Source organism: Cololabis saira, chromosome 13, assembly GCF_033807715.1.
Source record: "Cololabis saira isolate AMF1-May2022 chromosome 13, fColSai1.1, whole genome shotgun sequence".
NCBI lineage: Eukaryota > Metazoa > Chordata > Actinopteri > Beloniformes > Belonidae > Cololabis > Cololabis saira.
This window is the reverse complement of record NC_084599.1, coordinates 16,631,847-16,652,050: the sequence shown is the minus strand read 5'-3', so window position 1 is coordinate 16,652,050 and position 20,204 is coordinate 16,631,847. Positions and strand designations below refer to the sequence as shown.

The window sequence follows — 20,204 nt, the reverse complement described above, 5'->3', positions numbered from 1 at the left end:
GTTTGTCAAATTAAAATAAAACACGAGAGAAATAATATTTTCAAAAGCACACCTTTATTATTTACTTTATTATTTACTTTCGCAATTCGTGCATCCATTTAGAAAAGACTACGACGTGTTAAAGTAAATGCTTTTATTGTGGCAGCTCAGACAGGAATTACTTAAATACGTTTCCAAACCCCAGTTAAACTTAAAAGCTGATTTATGGTTCAGCGTTACACCAACGCAGAGTTTACGGCGTAGGGTACGCGGAAACGCGCATCGTACGGTGGGCATCGCCGCATACCCTACGCCGTAGGGTCTGCGTCGATTTAACGCGGAACCATAACTCAGCTTTAAGTATGGGTACGTGGGAGGCAGCAAGCCCCGAGTAACACACGTAGTAGTTTGTCGTGACGGAGCTGGCGGGGCCGGAGAGGATGTTGCAACGCAGGCAGGACTCGGGGCTCCGCAGGGGGAGCAGCCCGAGGAGCCGCGGCTCCTCCACCGTGCTGCCCTCGGTGCTCACCTTCCTGGTGATCGTGGCGTCCGGCGGCCTGCTGCTGATGATCGAGAGGGGGATGCTGACCGGCATGGACCCGCCGTCCCCGCGGGGCAGCGGCGGCCGGCGGCCGGAGCTGCGGCGAGCTGGGAAACACGCTGCCGGCGGCGGGGACGTGGACCAGCAGGTAGAGCCAGGAAACTGTGTAGTTATGATTCACACAAACTGCTGAAAACAAAGGGAGAGTGCTCTGATTGCACGTTTGGAAGAGGGAGCGCAGGATTAAACTTTCCAAAGGGCATAAAAAGTGTATTTTTTTCACTTAGCTTTGGTAAATAGTGTACACTTTGTGTTTATTCTATTCATATCGAACATATAGAGCTGTGGAGTGACTGTGGAACAGTTTGGTGCAGGAAAGTACTAATATAAATCTGTTTAAAAAGAGATACAAAAAAATATTTATAAACAGGTATTTGGAAGAGGTAATGGGTTAACGAGGAATGTGATAAACAAATAAAATAGGGAAAATGGTATATTATACTTGCTTAAGATATGTTTAGATATTTATGTGGATATTTATGTAGTATATATTATATGTTGAGAGGGATAGTTATAATTATGTAATATATGTTATATATTTATTATGTATGTAGCATATATATATTTATAGAGATATTTAGGTAGTTGATATAGTATATATTTATATAGATTTATATATTTGTGTTTTCTATATATTGATATAATATTTATGTAATATTTATATTTTCTATATACTTATATGGATAATTATGTAGTAATAGGCATGTTTATGTAGTATTTATATAGACTATATTTATATGGATATAGTGTAGATATAATAATAGCAATAATGTAAATTTATAGAGTTATAAAGGGGTAGGAACTAGGAAAAAGTGTACACTTCTTCCTACTCCCTTTTCGAACCTATGTGCATATGAAGATGTTACTGTTTATTTTAAAATTTTTATATACATGTTCGAATTAAATTCAAATTCATTCATTCATTCATTCATTCATTAGGCTGTCAAAGTGACTACTAACTCAGAAACTGTACAAGTCTAATCCTGTCACTTTCATTGGGGGTAGCTGGACCTCTTTACCATTCAGTTTACTTTGAGATTTGCAGGAAACAGTGACGTCACAGACCCAGAGCTGGATAGGTTGGACTCCTGATGTGCTTTCTTCATACCCTAAACAACCAATCACATTTATTTGTGCTCACTGCACAAATAAACCCAACTTTTAAACCACCTACCGGATTTCATTGGCAGGCACCAACCAGAGTTATATTGGCTTAGGCTTGTTAAAGGGGACCTATTATGAAAAACACGTTTTTTCTTGCTTTAACATATATAAAGTGGTCTCCCCTCAACCTGCCAACTCAGAGAAGGAGGAAAGCAACCAAATTCTGCAGTGTCTGTACAGCCGCCCGGATGAGCTGTCCAGTGTCTTGTGGCTTCTACGAGCTGTTCAGATTCTGCTCGCGTCGTTATGTAACGAAAATGCGATTTACATAGGTTGGCCTCCAATTCGTGAAACCACGCCCACAACTAACTCCGCCGGCCAGAGCTTCAGCCATTTTTCCGTAGAGGTGTATCGCGTCATTCAGGCAGCCAATCAGCACAGAGCCTCATTATCATAGCCCTGCCCACTCAGAATCCCACATAGATAATGAGGTTAGCAGTGTTGGGAGTAACGCGTTATTTAGTAACGCGTTACAGTAACGCCGTTAGTTTTGCGGTAACTAATACTGTAAAGCATTACTTTTTAAATTCAGTAACGCCGTTACCATTAGCAAAGGTGCGTTACTCCGTTATTTCTGGCTACAGTGAAGCTTTTTTTTCCCGCACGCGGAGACCGGAGGAAACGTAGTGTGGATGTGTGTGTGCTTTCAAAAACATGACAGTCATGGCGAGACCGCGGTGAAGTTAGTTTTACGTTGGATATTCGTTGGATATTCGACAGAAATGCCCCCAGAGCGAATGTCTGTCGAATATCCAACATACAACTAACTTCACCGTGGTCATGGAGAGCCGAGAGATGGCGAGTTTCGCAACGTGGAGATATTGTGATTATAGTAATCCCTCGTTTTTCGCAGCGGTTACGTTCCAAAAAGAACCTGTGGTAAGTGAAATTCTTTTTACAATTAAAAAGGCTTCAAATTGCAGAGATCAGCACCGCCTCGCACGTATTCCACTGCTCGTCTGAGCCGCTGCATCCCAACTCTGTAGCGTCTTTTTCTCCTAAAGCCCACGGTGCAGGTGTGTTTTTTCGAGAGAAGAAAATAGTTATAGGTTGTTTTGTCGCTGTTTTTTCTTCTGGGCAAAAAGATTCTTATAAACCGACATGCCACCATTGGTTATATTTGAGACTGTAATGAACGATTCATCAAAGAGTCCCGACCCTTCCTGAGCTGCTGCTGAATCTCATTGGCCGTTCTCAGCATTGTTGCTAAGTGACCAATGTTATTGACACAGGAAGTGAAGAAGCAGGGGAGATTGTTTAGCCGATCAGAATGCAGAACACAAGGCACAATGCAAATCCATACAGAACCTGTTGAAATGAAGGCTAGAGGGTTATTTATGGGAGCATTTAAAAAAAATGTTTTTATTTAAAGTAACTCACGAGTTACTTTTCATAGTAACGCATTACTTTTTGGTCTAAGTAACTGAGTTACTTTTTGAACTAGTAACGGTAACTAGTTACTATTTTTCAGTAACTAGCACAACACTGGAGGTTAGAGAATGGGAAGATAACGACATGGCTCAGAGGCTGAATTTCTAATTTATTTAGCAAAAACAATCAAAAGCTTGTTTTTAAGACATTCAAGGCCTGTGAATGGTATTAGATGCCATCATAAGGGTTTTAAAAAGTTAAAAATGGCCTTACCTTTGGAACCCACAATTTAGTTCGGCAACACATCCCATTCAAAGTGGTGGACGGTGACACTTTCCTTACGCGTCACACAGCTTCCACATGCATGTCCATCCCGCGGTACTCCAGAAGTGAGCATTGGAAATTTGTGATGGTCATTTCAAAAGGGACACACCCTGCAGAAGAGGTGGGTGGAGTTAAGTGTCTGACTCCACCCCATACATCATCCGTCTTGAAGTGTGTATGGAATCCATGAAAGATATGAAGGGTGTTTGCCCGCTGCCTGGAACACAATCACCTTAAGTCAATCAAAGTCAGCTGCGGCTGCCAGCTTCTTCAGCCGATGAAGTTACACATACCAAATACTTTTGTTGACCCAGGCTGTAAATATTTGTATTTGTGCTGCAAAGTTGGACATTTTAAGATGGAAATGAAGGGAGATGTATTTGCTTTTGGAGCCAGACTCTTGTAGGCAGTCAAACTTTAGTTTGTCTTTAACCTGGAAGTTGGATTGTTGGTGCTCAGTCACGAATCAGCAAAGTATTGTCAGGGGCTCGTCAGCACAGCAGATATATGCGCCCCATGTGGTAAGAAGTGGTATTGCTCTATAGAGTGGTTTTAAACATAATGGAAATGTTGCTAACAAGGAGCATGTGGCCTTCAGGTGGATTTACCTGACACTGAAACTGGTGCCTACAGATATTAGCCCACTCCAATACAATCATCAGTTTAGTGCTATATTTTTCCTGTTGGTTGAAAAGCGGCATAATTTTAATGGCTTATACTTATGTGGCTAAAATATCCTTACATGTAACAACTATAATTTATTTTTATTTATTTGCACATAAAAAATATACACCCGCCAAAAATTCTGACAAACAGTATGTAGAAAAGGAAACAACAAAAAATAAAAACAATGTAACAGAAAAAATGTGCAGGAGGAACCAAAAAAACCCATAAGGGCTTGTCGAGTGGTCCTCCTATAATGAAACAAACAATATTTACAGAGACATGTAAAACATAGGACAACTAAGGAGAATAAGCTAAATTACTAGGAAAAACAGGAATCTGATGAAGATGTGCAGAGAAGTTCTAGAAATTAGTTGTTAAGCTTTGCTAAGCTGGGTTAGCAAAAAAGTTGTGATTTGTTTTTTGAAATTATTTGTACTCGAGCATTCTCTAATATTGAGAGGTAAGGTGTTCCAATAAAGAACCTAACTGAAAATTGAGAAAAAGTAGTCCTGAAAAATGTGGGACTGAGATTGTTTGCAGACCTAGTATTAAAGTGATGAATTTGGGAATTTAATTGAAATAAAGAATGAAAACAGGTTGGAAGTAGGTTGTGGATGGATTGATAGACAAAAAGACGAATCTGAAAAACATTTACAGCAGAAATAGGGAGAATACTTAGGCATTGGAACAATTTAGCTATTTGTTTAAAGTTAACAGCATGCGGTGTCAGTGTTGAATGCACATCTAAGAGAGTTTTTCCCTTCACATTTAGATCCTCCAGGAGATCCGCAACCGGACCATCAAGTCCATGTGCAAGCAGAAGAACATGCCTCACAACATCTGGTCCCTGAACCCGCTACGGAGGAAGACGCTGCTCCAGCACATCCTGGTCAACGACGAGTACCGCTTCCTCTACTGCTACGTCCCCAAAGTGGCCTGCTCCAACTGGAAGAGGGTGCTGAAGGTCCTCAACGGGGCCCTGGAGAACGTGAAGGTCAACATCAAGATGGACCACCGCAGCGACCTGCTCTTCCTGTCCTCTCTGAAGCCCGAGGAGATCCGCTACCGCCTCACGCACTACTTCAAGTTCATGTTCGTGCGGGAGCCCATGGAGCGTCTTCTGTCTGCGTACAGGAACAAGTTCGGGGAGATCGAATCCTACCAGAAGAAATATGGAGTGGAGATCATTAAGCGGTACAGAAAAGGACGCGCTAAAGACGCGGCTGTGACGGGGGACGACGTGACATTCGCAGAGTTTGTCCGTTACCTGCTGGATGAAGATGCTGACCGCATGAACGAGCACTGGATGCCCATGTACAACTTATGCCAACCGTGTGCCATTCCTTACGATTTCATTGGCTCGTATGAGCACCTTGAAAATGACGCGGATTATGTGCTTCAGCGCATCGGTGCACCTCCCTTTGTTCACTTCCCAGAGAGACAAACGTGGTACAAGCCGGTCACCGTAGAAACGCTACACTATTACCTGTGTAGCTTACCACAGAAGCTTCTGAGGGAACTCCTGCCAAAGTACATTTTGGACTTTTCTCTATTTGCTTATCCGCTCCCCAACACGACCACTGCACACTGCCGGCATTAAAAAAGGTCCAATGTTTATAGTTTTTATATATATATATATATATATATTACAGGACTGTTTCAGAAAATTAGAATATTGTGATTTTCTGTAATGCAATTACACAAACAAAAAATGTCATACATTCTGGATTCATTACAAATCTACTGAAATATTGCAAGCCTTTTATTATTTTAATATTGCTGATCATGGCTTACAGCTTAAGAAAACTCAAATATCCTATCTAAAAAAATTTGAATATTCTGGGAATCTTAATCTTAAACTGTAAGCCATAATCAGCAATATTAAAATAATAAAAGGCGTGCAATATTTCAGTTGATTTGTAATAAATCCAGAATGTATGACATTTTTGTTTTTTTGATTGCATTACAGAAAATGAAGAACTTTATCACAAGATTCTAATTTTCTGAGACAGTACTGTATATACACATACATACATATACAGAATCACTTCTACTATTTTGTATTTCTAGGGAATATACAGTATTTTTGGAGCTGTTCTACTTTTTTACTTGATGTCTGCACATTATTGAAAACTGTTCTTTGTCAGAAGAGATTCAAAACCACTAAAGCTTGAATTCAAAAACATAAGGAAAAGGTTACTGAAACATGTTACACTCCCATAGTAAATGATTCCGTTCTGTTTGCAGTGTTTTGACATGTTTACCGTTTGTTTTTTTTATGTTCTGCAGACTTAAGAGAAGGTAAACGTTTAAGACCTCAGTGGGCATTGAGTGCTTTAGCAGGCTAAAACACGTTCCACGCACAGGGAAGGTTTGTTTCTTCTTGTTTCCAACCTTTCCTCTTCCATGTTACTATTTAACACCCAACACAACTGAGGACCATGTTTTGCTATACATATATATATAATATGTGTGTGTAAATAAATAAATGTGCAGCTCATAACTTTTCCATCCATCACTTTATTTTGACAATAATTTAATCATTTTAACATTAAAAACATGGCTATCGAACACAAGACTGAAACGCTTTCACCCAAATGAGTCCTACATTTATCCGTGCTGGTACTTGATACAGAGTGTGGATTTTCTGACTGGGTAAAAAGAGTTCCAACCACACAATAGATAATGCCCATGGAGGTGGTGGGGAGGAGGAGTTGGCACTGAAGAAAACGACAGGCTGCTTCAAGTCCAGGTCTGTGAGAGCTTCCTCGTTTCATGTCCAGACTCAAGCTTCTGGTGTTTTCTGCCTCACACATCAGCACTACTAAAAAAAAAAAAAGAGGAGAAAGTTAATTTAAGTCTGCAGTGAAATAAACAAAAGCCTGAACTTTTTTCAAAAGAACCAAACCAGTTTGCTGCTCTGTTCACTTTGGTTTAGGTTGTTTTGAAAGAAAAACAAAACGAGCTGCCATGGCTTGGGAATTTTGGAAGTCTTACCTATCGAGTGTTCGGAGGGTGGAGCGTTCTGTGGAGGAGAGGCGAGGACTGCCCGAGATGCTGAGGGAAGATGAAAAGGACAGGCCTCGTTTGCGCATCTCCTGAACTGCTCTTTCACTGAGGACAGAAGGGCAGACAGACAAAATAACAGGCTAATATTAGTTAACCTGTTAGAGCCGAGGAAATGACTAAATTAGTTGACTGCCAAGAAGAATCTGCAAAAGTATTAAAACTATTAAAGCACATTAAAGCTGTCAGAAATTAGGGATTTTTCATCTGGATAAGTATTAAAAATGTTTTACAATAGTAATTTTCTCGTCACTTTTGGCTCTTTTGCACTAGTCTCGCTTCTCCTCGGTTCTACCCGCCACGGCCCCGTTTTGCGCTTTTGCATTCGGGCTGAGACGGGTAGAGCCGCTCCAAGCCGATACTATTTCTGTAACCATTCTGGCGAGGTTCTATCTCAGGGCTGAGCAGGGACTATTTCTGACGTCACCACCCTCCGCGCCAGTGATTGGTCGGGGGGCGGGGCCGTCAAACGTTTGAATCAGGAAGCGGGAGTCAGAGCGAGAGCGAGAGCGAGAGCGAGAGCGACCCGCGGCGATTTTATTATAAAGCGCAAAACGTCTGTTTGGTGATCCAACTCTGAGGTGCAGATGTTCATAAACCTGGTGACTGACGAGAGAATTAAAAAAGGGATGTAGACGTGCTGATTTACTCTCAGCCGCTCGCAGCTCCAGCTGATTTCTGATCAGCGCCGACATGAACAAAGCGGTTGCGCAATCGAGTACGTCACAGCAGCTTCACCCCAACCCCCCCACTTCTCACCTGGCTGTGGAAAAAACAAACGAGTAGAGGCGGGTAAAGGCGTGACGAGCCGAGTCGAGCCGAGTCCTAGTGCAAAAGTTCCATTTGAGTTCTAATTACACATAGAACTCCAATGATTAACTGATGCCAAATTCACTATCTGAACGTCTATTTTTTGCATAAAAAATGACATCTAGATTATTTTTGACTTAAAATCATCAAACTATCAGAGCTCCAAACCTCAATTTTTGACTTCAAGAGAATGACGGGGGCTTTCTCAGATCTACATCTCGATTGCCTGTATGTTTAAAGATAAATGGCAAGTGTGTCTCATATCAGTCTGATCTAAGAAGCGGCTGTTTAGACCAGACTCAAAGTTTTTAAGATCATCTGTCCATAAGTGGATAGCTCTTGAGTGAACCTGGCATCAGAATATGATGCCTCTTGCATTCCGAGTAACAGAACTGAAAAGAAGAAAGCCATGAGCCGTTCACGCTGCAACAGCTGCACGGACATCTAAAGGCTCTGAAATATAAACACTAAATAACTTTTAAATATATGTTGCATCCAGCAGAGATGCAGAAAAGACTAGGCAGCAAATTAAGACAATCTAAGACAAGACAGTCAGTTTGGTGCCGACTTTGTCCTGTTGATTGAAGAATGGCGTCATTTCAATGGCTAACACTTAACATGTTTCTGTACATGTAATAACTATGATTCATCTATTTGTAGGACAAAACCTAAAAAATAAAAACCCAACATTGTCTCTGACCCAGAACATTTGTGGTCACATTAAGAATATCTCCACACCATCTGCTAGCTGCCTATCTTATGAGCACAGTTAAAAAAAATAAAAAAAGTTTAAAATCATCTTCATACAGAGCTTTGGCTCCACAAAAAACATAACGGGGAGAGCCTGCTGGCAGACTGTAAACAACACGGCTCCAGCCAATCACAGACAGGGGATGGGCTCCTGCTCCTGCATGTGGGGTGCTTGTGCTCGTGTCGTGGGGGAAGGGAGGGTTGATGATGGAACCACTGGGAGGAGGAAGCCCTCTCTGCGTTTTCTTTGATGTTTGTTTCTCACAAGATTATGTCACCAAGATAGATCTGAAGTTGCCCCGACATGGCTGCTTCTCACACAGTCACTTCAGAACTTACAAGAAAAGATCATAAGAAGGTTTTATGTGAATGATGCATACTCCGTTTTCCAGAATGCAAACATCTGGATCTGCATCTGCCTGCACGGAGTCACGGTGGGGGAGTAGGTGGTTGTAGCGTTACAAGAACCTGGCCACAAACATCTCAGAACGCCTCTCAATGCATCCTGACTGTATAGTATAACACATACACACTCATATATATATATATATATATATATATATATATATATATACACACATACATAAACCCAACTCCCGTGGACACATTGCAGTCTGTGAACTCCTCTGTAACAGATTACAGAACACACTATTCATGCCCAGCTGCATCACAGATGTGACATCAAGTTTGGTTTGGATCGTAACTGACACCAAGTCTAACACGACAAATGTGATTCGTATAGCAATAAAAGTGTGTTAGTTCTCAGCTGAGAATTCAAAGTCAGCAAAAATGTCTGTTGCCAAAAAATGTGGTAATGTAATGGTACGCGTCGGCGTGAAGAAGAGCGAGCTCACCGTTCAAAGCGTTCAGTAGTCAGTTGTCTTTTCAGAACGTCCATCTCCGTCTGCAGCTGGGACACTTTGCCTCGGAGCTGGGACACCTCTCTGCTGTGCTCTGCACTTTATGCAAATTAAATGAAATATTATTTAAAAACTATATTAAAAAAAAACAAAAACAACAACTATCAGACCAGGTTGCTGAATAAGATTTCTTTACGTTTTGCTGTCAGCCAGGATGAGCCTGTCACGCAGGACTTTCAGCTCAGACTCTCTCTCGCTGGTCGTCAGGTGAGTTTGGAACTCTTTCTGCCGGTTGGTGGACAGGAGCGTCCCCAGGTTGCGCACGGTTACCCTCTCACTGGACAGCTGCTTCTTTAGTAGATCCATCTCCACCCGAATGTCCTCAAGTTCCCCCGTCACCTGGGAGCAGAGAGCAGAACTATGACAAGGAGGATACCGGGAGCTCAAGAAAGAGCAGGATATAAGCACCGAGGCAGGTAAACCACTTTTCTGCTGAAAGTAGGAGAAGTGTGTTTGGAGATATTCCCAAAGCCTCACCCTCTCGAGGTCCATGCTCTTGGCTGTCAGCTGTCGAGCTGTGAGCTCCTTCCCAGTATCCAGTTTAATACAGAGCTCCCTGACAGAAGCCAGGTCTGCGAGAGCACCGGCCTTCTCCTCCTGCGCCTGGTGCAGGTCTTCTTCTAGCCGGGACATCCCACGCACCAGCGACGACACTTTGGCCTCATAAGCCTGCAGTGCTTGCACGTGCTTGGAAAAACAGTGGCGTCAAACTTATAGTAAGCCAAGAAGGGACAATACGATGCAGTATAATCCTGAGCTAGAAGATGTGGGGGAACATAAGAAAAGAAACCTCCTTCATGTGAACAAGGTAGTCGAATCGTGTCTCCGGTGTGTCTCACCTGTTGGATGTCTCGTTCCCGTTGTCCGATGCTCTCTCTGAGCTGCCTGCGCTCGCTGTCGGAGGAAAGCAGCTCCAGGCGGATGGAGTTGTTCAGCCCCTCAGCCTGCTCCAGCTTCTGCTTCCGCTCCTCCATTTCCGAGCAGGTCATCCTGAAGCGCTCCAGCAAATCCCTGTTCTCCTGCTCCTGTGGGGCAACAAACATGCAACACGGATGCATCTGTCAGCGGAGCAACTCTCTTAACATACCACACAGGATGGCTAAAAAACAAAAAAAAAAAAACCCAGCATGGCAGCATCCTCTTGCCTTGGTAGCCATCAGCTTCTCTGTTCTGGACACTTCAGAAATGTAAGAGTGCACCCTCAACTTCATGTCATCGTTCTCATGCAGAGCCTCTTCCATTTCCACATGTACAGCCTGGAAACAAAGAAGAGGAAAGGAGCTCAGGATTTATTCCCCACGCTTCCTCCGTATCTCACCCGGAGCAGACCGGCGCTCGGCTGTGAAAATGAGATTTATTAATTACTTGATTCTCTCTGGTCATAGTGGCCAGGTCATCTTGCAGACGTCTGTTCTCTCTAATTGTGATTTCTTTGTCTCTCCTGAGGGCAGCCAGCTCCTCCTGCGATGAGTCCAGCTGTCTCCTCAGACTCTTTATTTCCCTCTCACGGCTGTTTAATGCTCCTTGAAGCTGCCTGAAGGGATTAAAGTCAACACGAGGCCCATTTTAGCACTGGAGCCTTTTCTATTACCTTTTATTCGTGTATTAAAATCCACTCTCAGTGGTACTAGCAGCAGTACTCACGCCAGTGAGTTGTCCAAATTTTTAACGGTCAGTCTCACATCTTCAAGGGTCCTTTCCTGTTGAAACAAAAGTGGGCATCAATGATAATCCAAGTACAAATAGGTCTGTATTGTACAAAACATGGAGGCATTTTATTTTCTACTTATCTTTATGCTTATTTATTTTGTAGTTTACAAACTGGCATTGAATAAAGACATTTACAGTTTATTACACTGGATTATACCTGACGGTATTTAATCAGATTTGAGTCGGTCTGTGGATGTCACCAGGCAAATAAATTGTGTGACTCACTCAACTTTCTGCCCTACGTGAGTCACTTGTGTGGCCTTGAAGAACATCTACTCCCCAGAAGTCCCAATAACAAGCTGTTCAAATAAGATGAAGGGTAAATGTTAGTCTGTCCAACTGAATTGGAAGTAGCCTGGCCCGCGATCCTAATCACTCACTTTAGTACAGTTAATGAGTCTGGGTCGCCTGGATTGGACTTTGATTTCCAGGAGGCAGGAACAACAGCCGTACAAGAAACCACCTCTCGTCGCCACTTGAGTAGGTGTTCAACCAATCAGAGGAACTAAGCTGGTGACGTAGGCAGAGGGAACCACACCGGTGCCAACAAAAGATAATGGTGAAGGACTGTTGCTGGTTCTGCAGTGAAAACCTCCTGGTGTACGGTGTTACAAGCAATTCTGCTGCAATTCTGGTTGTATTTATTAGTGGCGATTGGATAATCGTGTATGAATCATCGGTTAAAGCCCACCCCCTCCCGTATATAATCACAGCATTTAGGTAACGTGTGTAAAACACAGGTTTATCCTGAAGCTCATTGCATAACGAGGTTTGTGCTGACAGCTACCTTCTTCAACAACTCCTCCTGGAGCGCGACTAGCTTCTCTGTCTTTTGATCCACCTCATCCTGCAGAACATCTTTTTCTCTGTCCAGGGCGGAGATGGACTTCTTGAGAAACGGCACTTCCTCTTTGTGCTTGGAGCTCTGCTGACTCAGCTCCCCTGGGAAAAAAAAGCAACATTTAGCAACCAAGCAGTAATAGCAGAAAACAGAACCAGACAACACGAGCCAAAGTAGCATATTCACCCAATTTATCCTCAAGTTTTTCAATCTGTTCATGGGCCACGCGCAGCTCATTCATCTTCACAGACAGCCGGCGTTGAGTATCGGCTACTGACTGCTCCATCTGCTCGTGTAGCAGCCTACAAACAGACAAAAAAGTATGATTTCATCTGAGCTGGTAGTTAGTTTTTTTGTTTTGGCTGATATTATAACTAAACTAAAGCTTCTTGTCTTGATATCTCTGTTACTTGTCCAATATATCCATTATTTTTCAATGTTTGAACCCAAATTATTAGTTTTGTTTTGTATAAAACCTCCTGAGTCGAGGTTCATAAAAGGGTAGGCATAATAAGCCTTGGCTTCAGCCTATACCTTTTCGGTGCCACTTAAAATATTGGACCTTTTTTTTCATGTTGTATTATGTTGTGGACCGAAATAAAAAACTCTAAATCAAATCAAAACAAGAATATGTCAGAACATGACATCTGGATTTAAGTATTGATTTGAGCAGAATAATCGATCTACTAGTCTGTTCTATCAGGAGAAGTGCTGCAGTGGAGGAGGAAGCAGCGAACAGCGAGTACCTCAGGGCGCTGGCCTCGGCCCTCTGCTGCGTGACTTCTTCTGCGTTGTGGACCAGAGCAGCAGCACGAACCTTCAGCTCCTCCTCTGCAGCCTCCCTTCTCTCCTTCAGCAGACACACCTGTGACCGCAGGTCCAGCCGCTCTCGCTCCAGCTACACCCAAAACAGACGGCTCAGTTAAAAAAACCCACCAAAGTCGAGGGTAGTTACTTCATGAGTACTAAGAATAGGAAAACAGTTGAGAGGTTTTATAAAAAAACATCCATCAGGCTCACACTCTCGACAGTGTTCTCCAGCTCAAAAATCCTCCTTTCCTCTACTTGTCGGTCTGTGAGAGCTGAAGTCTGGGCGACCTGCAGATACGTCAGTTAGAGACTTCCAGGTAGGAACTCTGCTGCAGTTCTATGTTTAGAGTTCCCCAAAATCACAATTAAAAAGGCATTACTCTGGACTGACCTTTAACCTCTCCAACAATGTTTCCCTCTCCGCGGTCACCTGCTCAAGTTGCATTTCTGCCCGTTTCACCTCCTCCTGGAGTTTGGAAACGTCGGCCAACGTATCTACACTACGAGGCAACTTCAGGTCCTCTTGGGCCTGAATGAACACAAACACTCGGTCAAAGGGAAGCTGAAGCCTTCATTCCTTTAAAAGCACCGCTGCTATTTTACAACGTACACGTGCTGGTAACATCTCTGTAAAACTTACTTGCTTAAACATGGTCTTGAAATGGTCTCTCTCATTGGTCAGGGCCTTCACAGTACTCTGCATCTCCTCCCTGTGCTTCTCCAAGTCCAACAGAACCATCTTGAGGTCGTCCCTTTCCTTAATTGCACGAAGCAGCTCTGCCTCTGCAACAACTCCCTGAAAAACGGCAGGCATCGTCATGTCAACATTTGACGACAGTTGTTCTTTCTCTCTTTTTTTTTTAAAGTCTGTTATCTTTTTTACTTTGGCCCTCGGGCTCCTGCTCCTTTCAGGACTGCGACTGGGACTCGGGGCCAGACCGCCTGCTCCTCTGGCTCGTTTGAAGCGCTCGGCCTCTTGCCGGTAGTAATCCCTCTCCTCCTCCAGACTCTTCACGAAGGCATCTAGGCGGGATGGGGAGCGTTCTCGTCTGCAGACGCCATGTTTAGCGCGCATGTTCTCCAACTCCAGCACCAGGTCTTTGTCTAGGAAAACAGTGACAAGTAACCACGTAAACACTGCAAATCCAATGCAGTGATGTTAAAAATAAACAAAAAAAAACCCCAGTATTTACCAGATGCCATCGTTTTCTCCACTTTGTCCTGCAGCCTGATCTTCTCCCCCTCCAGGAAGTTTACCAGTCCTTCCATCTTCTCGTTCTGCTCTTTGAGCTCCACCAGCTGATTTCGGAGACGGTCTTTTTCAAATTCACCTTCAGAGTGCTCCTTCAATTATTCAGAAGAACATTTGTTCATGTTTACACAAGCATGTCCTAAAGTTCAGTAATATCCTCTGACAGCTAATAAAGAACTGTTTGTCCTTCATACTGTATTTTACACACCCTTCTTATATTTGTGATAATATCCTCCAAGTCTTCAATGATTTTCTGCTGCCTTTGAATTTCTGTCTGTTGAGAACATACACGTTGTAGACGGTTATTTTCAGCGTACCAACCACATCAGTGTTACCACTGCTTGTTTTTCATCTGCTAACTTTAGTTTCTAGCAGCTCCATGTCAGCAGTTTCCAACACGCGCTCCTTTTCCGTCTCCAGACGCTTTGCCAGGTCATCTATGTGCGTCAGCTCCTCGCATAATTCCAGGTTCTTTAAAGAAAGATTGGCCACTTCTGTGGAAGCATCTTTCTTTTTCTGCTGCAGTCCCTCCATCTTTTGCTCCAGGGTTCTGTTGGCCTCTTGTAGGTACTCAATCTATGCAACAAGGAGCAACGGATGACACCTGGTAAGGACACATAACCACCCAAAACCCCTTCCAACCAGATGAAATGTTCAATCAAAACATCCAGTTTTTAATAATGCTTGCCTGAAGGTTGAGATGGGCGATCAGCTTCTCACTACTGATGTTCTGAGCTTCAAGGGAAATGACATCATGAGGTCGTCCTCCACGAAGTACATGATTCAAACGCTCAATTTCCTTGTCCCTTTCCTCCAGCTATTAAAAAAAAACAACTCGTTACATCTGAGAGAAAATCTATCTCATGGCATTGTACCTCAATCCACCTTCCTCACCTGAGAGTTGAGATGTTTTATACATTCTTGGGCTTTTTCAAAGTCTAGTTTGACCATGACGATGTCTTCCTGTAGTTCATGAATTCTACAAATCAAAACCTTAATGAGTCGAGATAAAATTATGCAAATGCAGGCACACATGTGCATGCAGACCATTTCAGAATAATGATCCTCAATGTTTGTAAAATTGTAAAGACTGAATATCTAGAGTGCATAATATCATAATAACATAAGAACACTGAGCTGTCCATAGATACACGTTAAAGCGCCATCATGGACCAGCATCCTCTGGACTAAAGAAGAGAGGGGTCATTTGGCTTGTTATCAGATATCACTTTAAAATCCTGCAACTCTGCAGGCGTTGGTATGTATTAGTGCCTATGTAATGGGCTACTTGCACTTCTGGAGAGGAAACATCAATGGTGAAAGGTATAAACAGAACAGCTTTTCGAGCAACGTATTCTCCCATTCAGACATCTTTCGCAGGGAGAGCTTTGCATCATTCATCAAAACAATGCTAAACCACCTATGTCACCCGTTGCAAAAGCATGGCTTTGTAGAAGAAGAGTCTGGTTGCTGAACTGGCCTGCCTGCAGTCCTGACCTCTCACTAACTACAAACATTTGCATCATGGAAACAAAAAATACAGGATTGTTGAGGAGCTAAAACACTACATCAGACAAAAGAACAACATTTTGGTATCAAAACTCCAGTAACCGATCTTTTCAGTTCCCAGATGTGGAGTATTGTTAAAAAGGGAGAGGTAAACTTTGCCCTATCCCCGTGTTTTGGGGGCATGCTCCTGCCTTCAAATTCAAAACTGGTTTATAAAGATATATATCAAAAATCCCTTTTTTTGAAATCATTGCATCCTGTTTTTATTTAAACTTTAAATTATCTTGAAACTTTTTTGGAAGTGGTTGTAAAAAAGCGAGCAAACCTTCCATCAGCCAGCTGCAAGAGGTCTGCCACATACGGATCATCCGGCTGAAGAACTGGATAAGCGGATGTAACAGAGGGAGGTACGAGTTCATCGATCTGCATTCTCTGCCGTCTGAAAGGGATGCTGCGCTTTTTTCCACCTGGGAAAGTATGGGGGTGCAAAGAGGGAGAACGTGATGTATGTCAATATCAAATATCACTTTGAGCACATTGTAAAAGTGTTTACGGCAGACCCCCTAAAGTACCTGGTGTCTGCACAACAGCTTGCATGTTCTTCTCCTGCAGCTGCTGGATGCGTTCAGCTTTAGCCTTGCTATCCTTCTCCAGGCAGCGAACTTTGTGTACATACTGATTGTTTAAAAACTTCAGGTCAGATGTCTCATGGTCCAGTTTCCGAATGCGAGTTTTGAGCTCTGGAAGTAGACAAGGAGTACGAGGGATTAACACCAGCAGTTAATAGAAGGAGCAGGGTCCAGCCTGCCCTGCAGAAGAGGGGCTGCTCAAACACTTACCTCTGGTGACCTCATCTCTGTCCTCCCGCAGCTTGAGGAGCTGCAGGTGCAGCTCGTTGTTGTCCTTCACCAGCCGGCCGTTCTCCGTCCTGTACGGCTCCAGGAGGGCGTCCACGTTCCGGCTGTCCTTCTCATTCTTCCCCGCCGACAGCCTGGCATCGCGCAGACTCTCGGTTGTGCGGACCAAATCACTGCGGCAGACACGGGGAGGAAACACACTGGTGAGCCTGACTCACCTGGGGAGCGAGGAGATTGAGATTGATTGAAATTGAGGCTTCCCATGTTCACATAGGACGGTGGCCCAACACCAGGTTCACCACCCCCTATTGGAAGACTGTTAATGTCATGGTGGAGAAGAGGTTGAGGAAAAGCAGGAGGCAAAGGCTGAGTTGCTGACCACCGACAGTGACAGCTTCACAGCAGATATGTGGACCTCCATTAACATGGATGCATATCTGATGGTAACCTGCCATTTTGTTGGTAATGACATTTTTTGCCCACCCCACTGGGGGTAAGTCTTCTTGCCAATAGTTATACATTTATATAAATATACATCTATATAAATATATATATTGCAGCTGTTAGGCAGGAGCTTGATGAAGGAAAGGAGGTGGAGAGGAGATGTTTGGTAGCAGATGGGGCCCAAAATATGATGCCACTGCCACAATTCTGAAAGTTAGGCAGTGAGGACTAGTGTTGCCAACTGTCCCTTGAAAAACGGAATCGTCCCGTATTTATAAACTAAAGTATGCGTCCCGTATTACTGTGAGAGTAAAAAAAAATATTCATAAAATGCCAATGGAAAATGGCATTGAGCTGTTGAGTTCACAAGTTATTTTTTTCTGTTTTACTACAACTGTAGCTACAGTCACGGCCTTTGAGGCACAAATATGTTTACTAGTTTTCTACAGACTTTCTGTTTGCACTTTTGTTATTGCACTATTACAGAATGGATGTTCTGCTTTCTTTCTATTGTTTTATATTAATTTATACATTTTTAGTTAAGCAGGACAGGTTTCTGTTTAAGAAAGATACTTATTTTATTCAGTTCATTTTGTTATTTTGTATTAAAGTGAATTGCTGGATAATAATGTGTTTTCCATGTGTTCATGGCATTCAAAAATATGCATCAATCATTTTAAAGGGAACCTTTGAAGCATTCATTCAAGCTAAGATGTAAATCTTTCTGACCAACATAGAGGTCTCTGCAGCTCTTTAAACTATAAACAACACACATTTTTACACAAGTTCCACCTAAATGATATACTATAGCCCTTTATCATCTAGGAACAACAGAGACACAAAATACAAAAACTGGAATACTCACAGGGCCATACGGATTCAGGAAATGTATAATATACCCATACTATATTGTTGTTACATGTCATTGTGAGCCTTAAACTAGAAGAGCATCATTAGGTTCCTATGAAACTATAACAGCCACTAGGCTAATGTCACAAACTGGTGTTTATCATGTAAATACACGACATAAAGGACATAACAATGAGATGAGGAACCAGCTTAGTTTTATAAACAACATTATAAACATAATATTGTAAACAAAATTAACATTGTTATTAATGGGAATATGTCAAGATCTGATTATAGTTAGGCTATCAAGTTCTGCGTGTACTTAAGATAGTTTTAAGCAGGTTAACCAAGTACAGAATCATCACATAATGTGACTCAAACTATGATCCAGCTGCCACTCAGGAAGGGTTTTCATACCAAAATATCATCTACAGACATGGATCTTTTCAAAAATCATAAGCAAGTTTTGTCACTTTGAGTGGTACTGACAAGTGAAATTTTGGGCTCTGGCCCCTGGACTACTTATGTATGTTCCAGCGAGCTGCAGCCCTGCTGAGGTCACCTGGGGGCAGGTGTTGGAGGTGTTTCTCACCTGAGCAGCTTCTCCACCAGCGGCAGAGACTCCGTCCCCAGCGTCTGCTTGAACCCCAGCTGGTCCAGGCGTCTCCTCAGGCTGACCAGCCTCCTCTCGGTGCTGCTGCTCATGCTGCCGGCTCCAGCAGGTGTTCCTCCACAGGTGTAACACCACCGCGCCGTCGGCCGGTGGGTTGGTGTTTAAACCACTCAGCTGGTTGTTATGGCGTAAACTAGCACAACATTAGCATTTTAACCATTGATCTACCCGCTTTTGACCGTATTCACCAAAACCAGCCCCCTAGTTCGAGACTCATTTGTCATTTAGTTCAGTCTCGAACACAATAACGTTTTTAAAACTTACCCTCATTAAGGAAACACCCCTTTTTTCTTAACTGGCTAATGTTAGCTTAGACGTCAACTTAACGCCACATCGTAGACAAACGCGTCGTAGTTCGGACCGATGACTTGTACCCGCCTCATTATATGATTGCATCGGTTTTTTGGTTGAACGAATGCCGTCGTGAGGTTTGAAGTTGCATATTTGGCGGTGCAGCGGTTTGAAAAGAGCGCCGGGGTGTAGCGCTGGGATTCGTCACCATGGAGGCGGAAGGCTCGGAGGAAGAGAGGGGCGGCTCGATTCACTCACCGGGGTGTCCTACAGGGGCGGGGGTGGAGTTAACACATGTTCATCCTTTCAGAAATAAGGGACGTCCCGATTTCAGCAGCGCAGGCGCCAACTTTTTGCCCTTTTCTTTACCACTATCGTTTAGTAATTTAAAAAAATATATAATTCTCAAATACATTCATATAATAGTAGACAGGTCAATCATCTTCATCTTCCTTTTTATAAAACTAAACACGGCCAGTACGCCCTCAGATATCGTGGTGTACAGATATGGAACTCCAAATCTCACATTATCAAAAGCTCTGTTTCTCTAGAGATTTTAAAAAGAAATGTATCATCTTATTTAATTCACATTAAAAAAATGTCACAAGTTTTCCTTGTTGATTTTTTTTTTGTTTTTTTTGTTTGTTTTTTGTTTTTTCTCCGTCAAGTTTTTAGGTTGTTTTTTTGTGTGGTGTGTGTGTGTTGATGATCTGTAATTATGTAGTCTAACCTTCTTTTTTGTTTAGTTTTCGTCTTGTTTTTTTTTTTGTAATTACTGTTTTACTTCCTAAATTGAGGGGAGGTCCGCTGCATAAGCCTGTTGGCTTTTTGACCTCTCCTGTCACATTTCATTGTTTTACTATTTTGATCGTGTTACTTTTATTGTATGCAAACTAATAAAAAAACAAAAACATCCCCAAAACTTCTAAAGTGCATAGAAATGTATATATTTTGACTGTACAGACAACCAACCATACTAGCAACTGAAATAGCATATGCTCCTATTCTATGTATGTCCACATCAGCCCAGATGTGCAAGTAAAATATATAGCTACAGGTGAAGGTTGGAAAATTCAAATATGGTTTAAAAGTAAATTTATTTCAATAATTCAACTTAAAAGGTGAAACTAATATATAAGTCTCATTACATGCAAAGCACTATATATTAATCATTTGTTATAATTTTGATGATCGAATTGTTTATTGATTTCATAAAATATTCTAATTTTTTGAGATTTTTTTATTTGGGGTTTTCATAAACTGTGAGCCATAATCATCAAAATTATAACAAATAAAGGCTTGAAATATCTCACTTAG

The 20,204-nt window shown here is 42.5% G+C and overlaps 2 protein-coding genes across 4 annotated transcripts; one reads left to right on the top strand and one right to left on the bottom strand.

Moving 5' to 3' along the window:
- The first annotated feature begins 340 nt into the window (after positions 1-340).
- On the top strand, positions 341-6,608 carry chst14 (carbohydrate (N-acetylgalactosamine 4-0) sulfotransferase 14). The gene is made up of 2 exons (XM_061738007.1): positions 341-668; positions 4,878-6,608. The coding sequence occupies exons 1-2, from the start codon at positions 420-422 to the stop codon at positions 5,703-5,705; spliced, it is 1,077 nt and encodes a 358-aa protein (XP_061593991.1). The 5' UTR covers positions 341-419; the 3' UTR covers positions 5,706-6,608.
- Position 6,609: 1 nt separating this feature from the next.
- cep135 (centrosomal protein 135) lies at positions 6,610-19,097 on the bottom strand. 3 transcript variants are annotated; one of them, XM_061738005.1, is made up of 25 exons: positions 18,516-19,097; positions 16,613-16,803; positions 16,346-16,513; positions 16,099-16,240; positions 15,159-15,243; positions 14,953-15,081; positions 14,625-14,840; positions 14,473-14,538; positions 14,206-14,356; positions 13,896-14,116; positions 13,653-13,808; positions 13,404-13,541; positions 13,223-13,300; positions 12,949-13,100; positions 12,389-12,504; positions 12,149-12,303; positions 11,296-11,351; positions 11,017-11,185; positions 10,797-10,907; positions 10,491-10,676; positions 10,129-10,338; positions 9,788-9,990; positions 9,586-9,690; positions 7,103-7,219; positions 6,610-6,929 (listed from the first exon to the last, which is right to left on the bottom strand). In XM_061738005.1, the coding sequence occupies exons 1-25, from the start codon at positions 18,626-18,628 to the stop codon at positions 6,914-6,916; spliced, it is 3,450 nt and encodes a 1,149-aa protein (XP_061593989.1). In that variant the 5' UTR covers positions 18,629-19,097; the 3' UTR covers positions 6,610-6,913. The 3 variants fall into 3 exon arrangements, with proteins under 3 accessions (XP_061593989.1, XP_061593988.1, XP_061593990.1); XM_061738004.1 differs by having other exon boundaries at positions 13,653-14,116; XM_061738006.1 differs by lacking the exon at positions 6,610-6,929 and having other exon boundaries at positions 7,099-7,219.
- Between the last annotated feature and the right edge of the window lie 1,107 nt (positions 19,098-20,204).

Excerpts from the sequence above, each read along its gene's own strand:
- chst14 (XM_061738007.1), top strand. The coding sequence starts at position 420 with ATGTTGCAACGCAGGCAGGACTCGGGGCTCCGCAGGGGGAGCAGCCCG. Across the intron at positions 669-4,877 it reads GCGGGGACGTGGACCAGCAG|ATCCTCCAGGAGATCCGCAA; the intron begins GTAGAGCCAGGA and ends CTTCACATTTAG.
- cep135 (XM_061738004.1), bottom strand. The coding sequence starts at position 18,628 with ATGAGCAGCAGCACCGAGAGGAGGCTGGTCAGCCTGAGGAGACGCCTG. Across the intron at positions 14,357-14,472 it reads TTATCACAAATATAAGAAGG|GAGCACTCTGAAGGTGAATT; the intron begins GTGTGTAAAATA and ends GAATAATTGAAG. Across the intron at positions 11,186-11,295 it reads AATTTGGACAACTCACTGGC|GCAGCTTCAAGGAGCATTAA; the intron begins GTGAGTACTGCT and ends TAATCCCTTCAG.